The sequence below is a fragment of the Talpa europaea genome (genome assembly GCF_964194135.1).
Source record: "Talpa europaea genome assembly, chromosome: 3".
Taxonomy (NCBI): domain Eukaryota; kingdom Metazoa; phylum Chordata; class Mammalia; order Eulipotyphla; family Talpidae; genus Talpa; species Talpa europaea.
In genome coordinates this window covers 27,770,274-27,785,979 of record NC_140069.1, presented here as the reverse complement: position 1 = coordinate 27,785,979, position 15,706 = coordinate 27,770,274, and the positions used below count along the sequence as shown (strand labels likewise).

Genomic DNA, 15,706 nt, shown 5'->3' with positions numbered 1-15,706 from the left:
TTTTAAACTTGAGGTAAATGTGAGGCAGGCTGTGCTGGCGGAGAGCCCACATGCTCTTATGTAAAGTGTTTCACACTCTTAAGACTCTGTATTTCTTCCATCAGGGACAGGCATACTATGAAATAATGACGCCACAGTTCACAAATGCAGCTCGTTAGAGTAAACATGCAAAAGGTAAAAAGCTATTTTATCTGGAAAGAAAAAAATATAGGTGACCTTCAACAAGTTACTTAACCTTCCCTGTATCAGTTTACTCATCTTACAAACTGTGGAAGTGTGTGTATATTGGGGGGTGGGGTAAGGATGAAATGAGAGGAGGTGTGTAATTGTTAGGGGGAAAAGGCTGTCCTAAAGCTAATTCCATACAGGCTTTGTGGACTCCACCCCCACTCCAGGCCAAAGCCAAAGACACTAGGAACTCCAAATCCCATCACCACCAAAGGGAAGGTGGCTGGGACCTGAGGGTGGGGTTAAGCAGCCAGGTTGGTATAAAGCCAGACACGTGGGCTTTGGAGGGGTCCCCTATTTTGACTCTCCGCCAGCTCTCAGCGTCCGGCAAGCTCGGAGAGTGCCTTTGGGTTTCCAGGTCGGCGGATCGGGTAGGATGCATTAAAGACTTTATTTCCCTATTTTCTCCCTGAGTTGTACATTTTCCTTATTTCCTTTTCCCTTGTAAATAAACCTTTTATTAACCTTTTGTGTGTGCCTGTAGTGGAGTATTCATAAGTCCCTTGTAAGCGCGCAGGTGAGGACCCACAGCCAGGCAACCCGTTCAATATCGGGGCTGCCCTGTAACATAATGACTTGTATAACTGGGAATACTTAATCTTGGCAGTTAATATTACCCTGAAATCTACAATTCACCCAAATTAGTTTCAGAGCATTTACAAGGCATGAAATTTGACACACTTATCACATCAGGTTTGAAAAGAAGTTCTTTGTTTTTTAAGAGGCCAACTGCAATCCATTTAAAAAAAATCTTAAATTAAAAGAAAAAACAGTAAGAATACAGATTGTGATTAAGAGATTATAAAGACATTTATTGGTAGTACTGCTGAATGCTGAATGTAGAGAAATACAAAGAAATCAGCAATTAAAACATTAACCTTTAAGGAATGTGATATAGTCCATATATGCTAATCAATTTTGCATATTTGTTTAGATTTACAAACAAATGTAAAGCTAACTCCAAAGCTTTCATTCTGAATATACTTTGATTTTGAGTTCTAAGTGTTCCTCATTTTAAAGTACCCCATTTTTTGCTGTATTTCCATCAATGTAATTTATTTTGTTTGTATCTAAGCTAAAAGCAAGACTCTGTGAGCTGATCCTGAAGCAGCCAGTTAAATCAGAAATTTTTGAGATAAAGTCACATCCTAGATAGATAAATACAAAAGAGAAAATATCAAGCAGCAAAAAGAATCACAGAAATCCAATTCTATTCTAAAGTATAATCTCTAATTCTAGCAACAATTCAATTAGCAGTAGCTTAGATTACTTTTTCTATAAAATAAGAATGTCAGTTCTTTTCACTACAACTTTCTGACTATACCTAATGAATAATTATCAAGTCTTTATTTTTTTTTAATAATTCAAGAAAATGTCTTATACACAACAGAATCATTAACAAGAGATTTTCAAACACATTGCAGAAAGTTACAATATATTTTGGGTGCCAGATTTCAAATTCACAATATTATCATTCATAAAGAGTTTATGACACATAGCATAATGGTGTTCAATGCTGTTAGTTCAGAAATACTACATCCACTCTTGCCATCAGAGAATTACTGACACGGATCGGGGTGGTAAGACAATTCTAACATGGCTTCTAAACAGAATTGCACATAAAATGAAATAATTATGAGCTATGGTACAATTGTGACAACACAACTAGCTTATAGAACTGTATTTTTTTTTTACCACAATAATAGCACTACACAATTACAATGACAGTTAAATATCAGAATTATTTTTCCTTACTAACTACTGAGTAAAAAGTTTCTGATTGTTTTTTTGATGACTACGCTTGAGAAACTGAACAAAATGAACTCCTAAGTCCAATTTTCTACAGATATTAGCCACAACCAAAGCAGTTTACAAAAAAATCAAAATTATTCTAAAAAAAAATAAATACAAGATCAAATCAAATATTTTTGGAAAAAATACAGCTCATCTTCAAAAGTTCTATTTGGTTTGTGACTAGATTTAAAACTATTAAAACAAACCAAACAGATTCCAACAATACTGATTTACTGTACAGGATCTGAAAAAAACACTTCAAGTTTTAAGCTGAATGTTTCATTCTCTCCCCTGTTCCCAGATACTGCAAATAAAAAGATAAAAGGGGCTCTTGCAAAATTAAACAAAAACACCACCACCAACCAAAACTAATATTATAAGAAAACCTTTTTGAACACTTCACTGTAGTTGCTCCTATGTTAGGATAAGGTTTCTATAGCAAGGACTTCCTAGTCTCTTCCTTTCTCTTTCCTTCTTTCGCCATCTCCACGGGTTATCAGAATGTAGACTTTCCTAAGTGTACAGTTTCTGAAGAAGTCAGGTTGAGTCAGAGGTAGCTTTAGGATGAAGTATACTCGACTATTGTATGTAGTTAGTTCAAATGATGTTTTTCTAAAAGGACTACAATACATAAAAATGCAAAAAGAAAATTTGTACAGCCCTCACTGCCTTGCACTAAGAGAAAATTTTGAGACACTGGGAACAAGTATTGGAAGCCAGGACACCTGCATGTGCCTCATCTCCTGAGCTCCTTTAGTGCACCAGTTCTGGCTGGTTTTCTACAAAGGGGAGTACCCCACTCACATAGTAGGCAATGCCAAGAGACAGCAGAGCAATAACAAAGATCAAAAGCAACACCCTCCAGAAACCCAGATCTTCTACAAATTCCTGCCATGTGGTTCGGAAGCTGGACAGGACTCCTTCCCCTTGCTGTAGGTTGGGATTGAGCAGAGAATGGCTTTCCATGGCACTGTTAGAGAAGCAAAGAGAAAAGAAAGAACATGAAACACATTTTACCTATTTCAAAAATATGAAACGACAGGAACTGCTTTTAGAAAAGACCACCCTTACTACATAACACTTAGAAGATACATATACAATCTCACAGTCTAACTTAAAGTGTCAATTGCTAAACCACAATAATTATGCTTCTTGGTTTAGTATCTAGCAGAGTCAAAATTAAAAATCCTTTCCTAGTAAAATGCTCTCATGCAGAAGACTTGAAGTCAAATGAGTTGTTTCATCAGATGCTAAACCAAAACACATATTGACTATTTTAACTTTAGAAGAATTCAATATGGACATTCAGTTTGAGAATTCATGGTAGTAAAAATAAGCAAAGAGGGCAATTCTAAAAAATTTAGGCAGTGTATAAATCTTAAAAGGAGATTTGTATTTAGTTCAATAATCTGACCAATGAAGGAATATCTTCCTTTAACTGCAATCCTCTAGTCATGAATTCTAAACAGTTTCCTCCTACTGGTTTTGTCTTAATAACACACAGTTTATTTTTCTTCTGCCTAATTGCAAAGTCTAGCACAAATACCATGAAAATACTGATTCTGGTTTTCAGAACCATATTAACAAGAAATATGAATGCTACAAAAAGAGAACAATATATCTGAGTTTAGTATTTAGAAAGGCACATTGTGATGAATTCAAAACTCTAAGGGATTATCCTCAGATGATGTTACAAAATGTGGGCCCAATAACAAGTATCCCACAGTCCCAGTATGACTAAAGTCACTGTAACCATAATCATATTATCAAGTATTTAACCCCCTTCTCTGCATATCCTTCCAACCATCTGAGCACAGTGGACTCAGCATAAAACAACTTCTTAGAGTATGGTTCACCATGCAGATAGATATTTTTTTTAACTCACAATTTTAATTCACTTTTGGACACTTTATTATAGGTCTTCCTGGCTGTATCAGTATTAGAGAGCTTCTCTAATCATACGAGGCTGATTTCCTAAAGGCCAGTGTGCTTGACATCCAAACTTTCTTTCTTTATATTAAAAGATGTTTATTCTCTGAATAACACCAGACACTTTCATGGGAGTCTGTACCAATACAGAAATTTAAGAAAACTCAAATAAGAGAATTTCAGTTGAGTCTCTTCTATGAGCTCATGAAGACTACCAATTGGAATTTTCTAATGACTGTACTCAGTGAAATGTTTTCCACTGTCCAGGAAACGCTGATGCTAGCTGATGGTGTGCCCGTGAGCATATGTAATATTTTGTTTGTACATGTTGTGACCTACACTGTTTTGCCATCCCATACCAACAAAGTAAAAGGGAACTTAATTAAATTTAGGACACATGGAGGAGTGGGGAAATAGGAATATTCCACTGGATATATGACGCTGTTTATCCATTCATCAGATGATGGACTTTTGGGTGGTTTCCACTTTTTGGCTATTAGGAATAATGCTGCTATGAGCATCTGTGAACAAGTTTATGTGTGGACATGTTTTCAGTTTTCTTTGGTCTACACCTAGAAGTGAAATTGTTGTGTCATGTGGTAACACTATGCAACTTTTTGAAGAACTGCCAGACTGCCAAAGCAACTCTACTATTTTACATTCCTATCTGCAGTATATGAGTGTTCCAAGTTCTCCACACCCTCACCAACATTTGTTATTATCCATCTTGTTTATTATAGCCATCCTAGAGGGTATGAAGTCCTAGTTCACTGTGGTTTCAACAAGCATTTTAAGGCAACTAATGATGTTGACTTAAAGCTTTTTAATTTAAGTTTCAACCACTGCATTTCTCTCTTGACATTAAGAGGCAGGCAAAAAATACGACAACCAGGTAGAACATGTATTAATAATCCAATTTTTGAAGAACTGGCTTTACACAATGCTATAAATAATTTCGCATGCTGAATAATACAAATTTTCAAATACCTGTTGAAATGGCAGGTATATGAAAGAAGCAGGGTTAAATATTGCTAATCATTTCTTAGTTAATAAGTAATCACAGCTAAGGCAAAATAAAGTTAAAAATATATTTCTGATAAAGAGGTGCTAAGAAAATAGTTATTAACAAACATACCAAATGAGGTCCAAAAAACATCAAGCAAAACCACATTCAAGGACATTTTTCATAGTAAAGAAATTTAAAGTCATTTATACCATTTTACAGAAAGATGAAGACAAATTTCAAGTTATTTTGGAACAACATGATCTGTAACTTAATGTTATTAAAATGCTACAACATTCTAACTATAGATTCTGACTATAGATTCAGAGTACACAGGTGAGAGAAAAAGTACTTGTGAATCCATCTTTGACTTACAACAATGATCCTAATGGTAGAAGTGGGCTAATGATGCTAAATCCAAGCTCTGGTCAGTCAGCTACTGATAAATAGCCGATGAAGGCCCTTGAAATACATTCCACTGAAAATTTTAGGAGACTATATAGTTAAGTCCATCATCCTTTCACCTTGTATGATCTGGAAGGCCTGGAATTCCATGACCATCAACCAAACTACATGATAGTACAACTAAGTCTAACCTAGCAATTTTATCTGTCATGCCAGTGAAGCCAAGAGAAAGATGGTTTTTCACCTTTGCAGGCTCCATGAGTAGTGTCCTAAACTGCTTTTTGATGAGAAGTGATGAAATATTTTTAAGACTCAGTCAGTCACCATATCTTAGCTTAAATTACTTACAAGAGCAAAAATTTCATTTGTTCCAACTTTTGTGAAAGTCATTTATATTCCCATTTTACTTTCTTTATCACCCCTATTCCTATCTTTGAAACTACCATTATTCTTTTCAATATTATTCAAGTTTCAGACTTACTTATCTTTCTGCTCCTTTTTTTAAATTCCAATCTTTTTGTGACCCCCCCTACTTAAAATTCTAAACTCCTATTTCCTTCTCTCATATCCAATATAGCAGGCTTCCTAGCACAGTGGCTAACAGTGCATGGGCACATGGTATTCTTTGTTAACAGCTTCTCAATTGTAATCTGGAGCCATATAAAATTCAAAGAAAGCATCAAAGTTCTGTACTTGAAAGCATATGAACAGAAAACTCACAATGTCATAAAAGATCCAAATCCTTAAAATGACTTGCCCCTTCAAAAATTATATCGTAAATACCTCTCACTCTCCGCTGTTTGCATGGTTTCCAGTTTTGAGTGGGTTCCTCTGTTAAATCCTTTTACTTCTTGTTCTTCCAAAGATTCCAGCAATCGAATGACATCTTTATTCACTCCCCTGCGCTTTGCCAGAACTAATGGTGTAGCACCTTGATGGTTGCTAAAAAAAATGCATATAAATAAAAAGACAAACATAGCAGTTGTGTTATATTGTTGGTAGACATTTGTGTAGATTTTAGTTGAGATGAATCCAATTAACTCACAATTAAAACCCAGAGAGCTGGGCGGATCAACATGGCGGCTGGCGGCAAGGAGATGCTGTGAGTAAGATCTCCCATTAAAAAGGAAGTTAATAGGGAGGAAAAGTGGCAGGTCCCAGTGGGAACTGGGACACAGAGGATAAACGGGTGACTCCAGCAAACTGCTGGAAGAGGAAAGTTGCCATAGAAGAGGACTAGAAGGGAGGAAAGCTCAGAATCCTGCTACCCTCCCCAACCCACAAAGTTGGCACTCTCCAACCAACAGAGAGGAGGAAAAAACAAAAAAACTAAAACAACCAACAAGAACAAACTATGCATCAAGCGGGACTGTGAGTGGAAAGGAACTATTTCAGCCACCACACCCCGTGAACTGTGAACTGGAGCTGTGGAGAACCCTGTAGGATTCGCTGCCGAGGTGAGCAAAAGGCTCCAGGTGCCATTAGAGAAAAACAAAGACTCCAGGAGACCTACACACAGCTCCAGGCCAGCCGGTAAGCTTGTGAGGAAAAGCAGCGCGCTTGAAAAGGATACGCGGATCGCGCCTGCCCAGGTCCCCGTGCCTGCGACCTAGGCTTGCAGGGAGACGCTTGGGGGCCCTCACTGAGGTGAATGTCCCTCACTGAGTAATCAGAAAACAGGCGCCCGGACATGGGAGCGGGATGTAGAAAGAGCCATTTCTGCAGACACTGAACTGGGCTACAGCCCGCATCCTGTACTTTGGAACTGAGACCCGGAGCACGAAATTCAGGGCGTGGGATCCCCACGACAGTGGGGCACAAGGAGACACAGCACCCCAAAGCTGTTGAGGCTTTCCCCACCACTCCCACTCTGTTCCCCTGTCCCACGGGGTAAAAAAAACAGCTCCCCAAGGACACCAGGAGAGATCTCTGGCACCACCTAGCGACCAGAAAAAAAATCACCAACACCCCATAGAGTAGGGACCTTTCTTCAGTAAAGACTGCTTGAAACAGCCAGAAGGCTCCCAGAGGAGTCAGAGGTGAGCTGGGAAGTTCGCCCAAGCCAGGCCCCCTCTGACCAGCAGTCCAAACCCAGAGCGGGAGTGGGCACCCAGGACCGGGGCAGACCCGGCACACAGAAGAGTGTGCCTGTCTCTGAATCGCCATTTTAGAATAGGGACCTTTCTTCAATAAAGACTGCTTGAAACCGCCAGAAGGCTCCCGGAGGAGCCAGGGGTGAGCTGGTAAGTTCGCCCATGCCACGCTCCTTCAGGCCAGCAGTCCGAACCCAGAGGGGGAGCGGGCACCCACGGCCGGGGCAGACTGGGCACACGGAAGAGTGTACCTGTCTCCAAAGCGCCATTTTAGAACAGGGACCTTTCTTCAATAAAGACTGCTTGAATCTTGCAGAAGGCTCCCTGTGGAGCCAGAGGGAGAAGGTTCCCTGCACAGTCAGAGGTGAGCTGAAGGTCCCCACAAGCCCAGTCCCACCTGGCAGGAAGTTGGAGCCCAGAGGAGGATCCAGAGATTTGGAACCCAGAGTGCGATCCAGCTGCCCCACCTCCAGGGAAGTCTGTGGGACATCAAGACGCACCTTTTTAACTAAACACAGAAGGAAGAGAGATTCTGTGACAGTGACCATTAACATACTCAAAGTACCACTGCCTCACTAGACTTCTGGCATAACAGTTTTTGACTTGTTTGGATTGCCAGTTTCTGAAACTCCTGAAAGAACACACCATAAGATGCCAGCCAGTACCAGCGGCACAGTGTCCCAACGCATAAGGCAAATTAGAACACAGGCAGCAGGGAAAAGAAAAACTACAAGCAAAGTAGCAACGCCTCAGAAAAAAGACACACCACAAAAAAACAAACCACCCACCAGTCTGCAACTACGGTGAATTGGAAGAACTTCTGAGCCTTCCAGAAAAAGAATTTAAAATAGCCGTGATGAAAAAACTGATGGAAGTCATTAAGGAAAGCAACGCTCAGAAGAATGAAATTTAGTCCCTAAAGAGGGAAATGAAGGAAATGCAGGAGATCAAAGGATTAACAGAAGAGCTAAAGAATGCTGGAAAAAGCAGTGATAACAGAATAGAGGAAATGGAAGAACGAATAAGCACTCTCGAAGACAGAAATAAAAAGAACCAAAACAGAAAAGGAAAGAGAAGTACAAAGGAAAAAGACCAAAGAAAGACTTTGGGAACTATCTGACTCCATGAGGAAAGGAAATATAAGAGTTATAGGAATCCAGAAGGAGAGGACAGAGACCTAGGAACAGAGAAAATATTCAAGGAAATAATTGAAGAGAACTTCCCAAACATAAAGAAGGAACTGAAAATTGATATTCAAGAAGCAAGAAGAACACCAGATTTCCATGATGAAAGGAAAAATACAGCAACACACATAATAGTAAAGCTCCCAAGAATCCAAGACAAGGAAAAAAATAATGAAGCTGACAAGAGAGAAGAAACAGATAACATACAAAGGAAAACCAATCAGATTGACATCAGACTTCTCCGAAGAAACACTACAGACAAGGAGAGAGTGGAGGGACATAGTCAACAGACTTCAAGACAACAGATGCCAATCAAAAATACTCTATCCTGCAAAGCTTTCCTTTCTCTATGAAGAAAGAATAAGGACATTCCCACACAAACAGAAACTCTGGAATTTCATTACGACTAATGAACAAAAAACACTACAAGGAGTCCTAAAGCCAGAACCTCAGAAGGACGATAACAAAAGAAGGCCAAAAAAAAAAAAAAAAAAAAAGTTATTAAAAGAATAAATAAATAAAATCAAAGGAAAGACAAACACAATGGCAAATACAGTTGCTAACATATCAATATTAACTCTAAATGTAAATGGACCAAACTCTTCAATAAAAAGACACAGAGTCGCAGGCTGGATTAAGAAACAAAACCCAACCTTTGGCTATCTCCAGGAAACACATTTAGCTACAAAAGATAAAAATAGACTCAAATTTAAAGGATGGAAAACAATCCTACAAGCAAATGGACCAAAAAAGAAAGCAAGAACAGCTATACTTATATCAGATAAAACAGATTTCAAACTCAAAAAGGTAAAAAGAGACCCCAACAGTCACTACATTATGATCAAGGGGACAATACTTCAAGAAGAAATAACACTCATTAACATATACTCACCAAACGAAGGAGCACCAAAATATATCAGACAACTATTGTCATCTTTGAAAATAAACATCAGAGAAAACACATATGTAGTAGGAGACTTCAACACACCACTATCAACAATGGATAGATCAATGAGACAAAAAATAAGTAAAGACACTAAAGCTCTAAATAAGGATCGAGAGTGATTGGGCTTAACAGACATCTATAGAACACTAAAGCCAAAAAAATCTGAGTACACATTTTTCTCAAGCGCACACAGATCGTTCTCCAGGATTGATCACATACTGGGACACAAGACAAACATCAACAGATACACCAAGATTGAAATCATACCAAGCATCTTTTCTGACCATGAAAAGGCATCAAACTAGAAATAAACCATAAAAAGAAGGCAAGGAACTCTCCTACCTCATGGAGATTGAAACCCACACTACTGGAAGACCAATGGACTAATGAGGAGATCAAAGAAGAAATTAAAAAATTCTTTGAATTGAATGACAAGGAGGACACCAATTTCCTAAATGCATGGAATGCAGCAAAAGCAGTAATAAGAGGAAAATATATAGTGAGAGGCTCACATCAAGAAACAAGAAAGAACTCAAAGAAACAACCTAATCTCGAAGCTCAAAGAACTAGAAAAAGAACAACAAAAAAACCCAAAACCAGTGGCAGAAAAGAAATAATAAAAACCAAAGCAGAAATAAATGAAATTGAAACTAAAAAAAAAACAATCCAAAAGATCAATGAAACCAAGAGCTAGTTCTTTGAAAAAATCAATAAAAATAGACAACCCCCTAGCCAGGCTCACAAAGGAAAAAAGGGAGAAAGCACAAATAAACAGGATCACAAATGAAAGAGGAGAAATCACAACGGACACAGCAGAAATCAAAAGAATAATCAGAAACTATTATGAACAGTTATATGGAAACAAGTTCAACAATCTAGAGGAGATGGACAAATTTCTACAACTCTACAATCACCCAAAGCTAGATAAAGAAGAAATAGAACACCTAAACAGACCAATTACAAGCAGCAAAACTGAAATGGTAATCAAAAACCTTCCCAAAAACAAAAGCCCAAGACCTGATGGATTTACAAATGAATTCTACCAAACATTCAGAAATGAATTAGTGCCTATCCTTCACAAACTCTTCCAAAAAATTGAGAAGGAAAGGATAATACCAAACACGTTCTATGAAGCCAACATTACACTAATACCAAAACCGAACAAGGACAACACAAAAAAGGAAAACTACAGACCAATCTCCCTAATGAACACTGATGCAAAAATCCTCGATAAAATTTTAGCTATCAGAATCCAACAATGTATCCATAAGATAATTCACCATGACCAAGTAGGATTCGTTCCAGGGACACAAGGATGGTTTAACATCCGAAAATCAATCAACGTTATCCAACACATCAACAAAAAGAAATATAAAAACCATATGATAGTATCAATAGATGCCAAGAAAGCTTTTGACAAAGTGCAATGCCCATTCATGATAAAAGCCCTTGAAATTCTTGGGATACAAGGAACATACCCCAACATCATAAAGGCCATATATGACAAGCCAACAGCCAGTATCATTCTCAATAGTGAAAAGCTGAAAGCATTCCCATTAAGATCTAGAACAAGACAAGGATGTCCACTCTCACTACTGCTTTTCAATATAATACTGGAAGTCCTAGCCAGAGCAATAAGACAAAAGAAAGACATACAAGGAATCCAAATAGGAAAAGAAGAAGTCACACTATCACTATTTGCAGATGATATGATAATATACATAGAGAACACCAAAAACTCCACAGAAAAACTAATTCAACAAATCAATCAGTTCAGTAAAGTGGCAGGATACAAAATCAACACGCAAAAGTCAGTAGCCTTCCTATACACAAACAATAAATCTGAAGAAGAAGAAATCAAAAAAACCATCCCTTTTATTATCGAAACAAAAAAAAAAATCAAATACTTGGGAATAAATCTAACAAAAGAGGTAAAGGACCTATACAAAGAAAACTATAAAACACTGTTAAAAGAAATAGAAGAAGACACAAAGAAATGGAAAGACATCCCCTGCTCATGAATTGGAAGAGTAAACATTATTAAAATGGCCATCCTACCAAAAGCAATATACAGATTCAATGCTATTCCAATAAAAATTTCAATGTCATTCTTCAAAGAAATTGAACAATTATTGATGAAATTCATATGGAATCACCAAAAACCCCAAATAGCCAAAGCTCTCCTGGAAAAAAAGAAGGGAATGGAGGCATCACATGCCCAGACTTCAAACTATACTACAAAGCCATAATCATCAAAACTGCATGGTATTGGAACAAGAACAGACACACAGACCAATGGAATCGAATAGAAAATCCAGAAATAAACCCACAGATTTATGGTCAACTAATCTTTGGCAAAGGAGCAAAGAATATGCATTGGAGCAAAGAAAGTTTGTTCAATAAATGGTGCTGGGAAAACTGGGTCGCTACATGCAAAAGAATGAAGCTTGACTACTACCTAACACCATGCACAAAAACCAACTCAAAATGGATTAAAGAATTATACATAAGACCTGAAACCATAGAATACATAGAAGGAAATATAGGCAAAACACTACGTGATATGCACATCAAAGACATCTTTACAGACACATCACCCAAAGCAGTGATAGCGAAGGCAAATATAAATAGCTAGGACTACATCAAATTAAAGAGCTTCTGCACAGCAAAAGAGACAATAACCAAAACAAAGAGAAACCTCACCGACTGGGAGAACATTTTTGCACACAACACTAATGATAAAGGACTGATCACAAAAATCAAAAAAGAGCTGACGAGACTCAACAAAAACAAAGAAAATAATCCAGTCAAAAAATGGGCAGAAGAGCTAAAAAGAAACTTCTCTGAAGAGGAAATGCAAATGGCAAGCAGGCATATGAAAAAATGTTCAACATCACTTGTCATCAGGGAAATGCAAATCAAAACTACAGTAAGATATCATCTCACACCAGTGAGAATGGCACATATTAAAAAAACCAGCAACAACAAATATTGGCGAGGTTGTGGAGAAAAAAGGAACTCTCCTGCACTGTTGGTGGGAATGCAAACTGGTCCAACCCCTATGGAGAGCTGTGTGGAGATTCCCCAACCTGCTAAAGATGGAGCTTCCACATGATCCAGCAATTCTGCTCCTAGGTATTTACCCAAAGGACACAGAAACATCAATTCCAAAGAGCACCCGCACCCCTATGTTTATAGCAGCACTATTTACAATAGCGAAGCTTTGGAAACAACCCAAATGCCCAAAAATAGATGACTGGATCAAGAAGATGTGGTACATATACACCATGGACTATTACTCAGCATTCAAAAAAGATAAACACATGCAATTTGCAGCAACATGGATGGCGCTGGAAGGGATCATGCTCAGCGAAATATGCCAGAAAGAAAAAGAAAAATACTGGATGGTCTCACTCATAGCAGGAATCTAGAAAACTTAAATAAGGGACCAGGAAAATGAATAACTATAAGAAAGTGAAAATCAAAATCAATAAAAAACTATGAAACAGAGACACTCTATGGGGAGTGGGTGGCGGGGAGGGGAGGGATTGGGGTCAAAATAAGGGGGTTGCAATTGTATGGGGAATATAAAAATAAATTTATTTATAAAAAAAGAGAATAACTATACGAAAGAAAAAATTAAAATCAACAAACAACTATGAACCAGAGACACTCTATGGGGGGTTGGGGGCGGGGAAAGGAGGGATTGGGGTCAAAATAAGGGGGTTGTAATTGTATGGGGAATATAAAAATAAAATTTAAATTAGAAAAAAAAATTAAAACCCAGAGTGGAAGCAACAAATGAGGAGGAATTTGAATTTTGAATTAACCTATTTTTTCCTCCTAGAAAAAAAGGAAAAATACTATACAGGCAAAAGAGTGGTTTCATGAGAAGAAAATAAAAAGGGCATCTTCCCAGAAAGTAATTGAAAAGTCTAGTTCCTAATTCATTCTTATCTGACATTTACATTTTAGAGGAAGAGTGCATGTAAAAAAAAAGTCTGAGAAATTGAGGGAAAAAGCACATCATAATACCAACAAGTTAGGACAATATATAATTGCAATTTAAAGATCAGGATCAGTTTTAAATGTGGTCTGACATTTTTCCCATGCAAAAGACAAAGTATCTCTAAAACAAACCAATAAAACACAACTTCTTCATATTGTTCAGTACAAAAAGGACTCTGAGCCCCAGAGAGATTTATGGATGGTATATTATATGACAGAAGGCAAACACACTTTGGAATCATGAAGAACTAGGTTCAAATTCCAGCTTTGTTACTTACTAGCTAGTAACCTTTATTCAGACATTTAACCCCTTTCCTTTCAACTATTTTACCTAAAAAATGAAGATAACTCCTGAAGAGCTATTTATTCTGAGTATTAAATGAGCTAACATAAGTAAATACAGTGCCCAACCCATAATAGATTTTCAACAAATGTTAGTTCTTTTCTTCTTTTCCCCTTTTCTTAGAACACACAATTAATTAGTAGCCGAACCTGGCAACTATTTCCACAGAAAAACATAAACACTGCTTCAACATATATAAGTCAGTTCCTTATACCTTAGTTCTCCTAACAAGATTACACCATCCTCAATGCCTTTTTGAACTTGTTACTAAGGTTGATCAAAGAGGAAACAAAATCCAGAGTCCTTGATCAGACCTCTGGCTGAGAAATAATGGTAAGAAATAGATAGACTTCAAAACCACAGATTACTTACCAAATATCAATTTTGAGTCCATTGGAAACTAAGAATTGAATAGTATCTACGTGGCCACAGAGATGAAGAGCTGTGTTTCCTTGATAATCTGTGGCCAGAAGATCAGCACCAAATTTATGCAACAACTGGCAGATGTCTACATTCCCTCGGGCTGCTGCAAGGTGAAGGCCTGTTCTGCCCCTGCTGTCACGAATATTAGGGTCAAAGCCACTTTCCAAAAGCCGCTTGGAATAGTTAAAGTCTCCATCAATACAAGCTTGTAGCAAGGGGACATTAGTCTGAGAAGAATCATTTACAAAAACATAGGACATTGTTCTGAGGTGGTGAAGGGAATATGCCTGTAAGGAAATATGAATGAGATTCAGTGACATTGAACTACATCAAGCCAATGAAGTCATCTGGAAAAGCACTAGTATGTATGTATGCTGGATCAAAACTGCAATTAAATTACTACAAAACTCCATTTTGCTTTTCACCAAGCAAAAAGATTAAGAGATGTTTTAAAACTTAAACAAGGTGTAATTGCTTAGATGTAAGTTTGTTGCATTGTCAGAAGACAGATAATGTGAGCCTTAAATATCAAATAATTACCTATACATACACATGAGAGCTACTGCTGGTAGAGATGTGTCTTAATGAATTCAATATTCTATATGGTACACAGATTACCTACTCAAAAGCTAAGTCAGCATGAAAAAAAATAAAAAATAACTTAATTCACAGTAAGGACCCAGTGAACATTGTATTTATAGAACAAACATCAAATTTTAACAGAAAAACTAAGGAAAGCAACAAACCCAATTAACAATTGTAAGTAAATGAAGTCAGTATATGAAGTATATGAAGTTTTTTCTTGTATAAACTATTCTGCTGCTTTATTGTTATCTAAATACCCAACTTTGCCAAAACCTTGCCTGAGGACTGAGGAAAAACATATCTGTCTGGGAATACAGAAGAGGGACAAAGATGTAATTCCCACTGTGTCCACTTTAACATTTCATCTCTTTGAGTAACCTGGCTTCACCCACTCAGTTTATCCACATCTCTTTTACTGTCACATCCCTGCCTCACTGGTAAGGGGTGTGGGGAGAGAGAGAGGGAGAAAAAGTATTTAGTTTCATTTAAGAGACTTTACTAAGAAATTGCAGAGAAAACACAAACCACAGTAAGAAACACAAAGGCAGAGTGTCCAGTGTGTTTACACAGTTGCCCTCTTACTCTTAGGTAACAAAAGTTTGGTCACAGATGGGCTTGACTTATAGTTAATCAGGCAGAGCCTTTTGTTGGAACACTGATGGAACTGGAGGCTAAACCAGTCTACACTTGTGCCTAATTAAAAGGGGGTTCAAGAAAGCAAAGCTGCAGATTTGGGTGAGATTCCTCATGCCCCTGCCCCTTTTG

General features: G+C 37.6%; 1 protein-coding gene across 1 annotated transcript; it reads right to left on the bottom strand.

Moving 5' to 3' along the window:
- Window positions 1–2,775: 2,775 nt before the first annotated feature.
- ANKRD46 (ankyrin repeat domain 46) lies at window positions 2,776–14,616 on the bottom strand (the record flags this gene model as incomplete). The annotated part of the gene is made up of 3 exons (XM_084229141.1): window positions 2,776–2,992; window positions 6,143–6,301; window positions 14,306–14,616. 3 exons carry the CDS (start codon window positions 14,614–14,616, stop codon window positions 2,776–2,778), a joined length of 687 nt encoding a protein of 228 aa, XP_084085267.1.
- Between the last annotated feature and the right edge of the window lie 1,090 nt (window positions 14,617–15,706).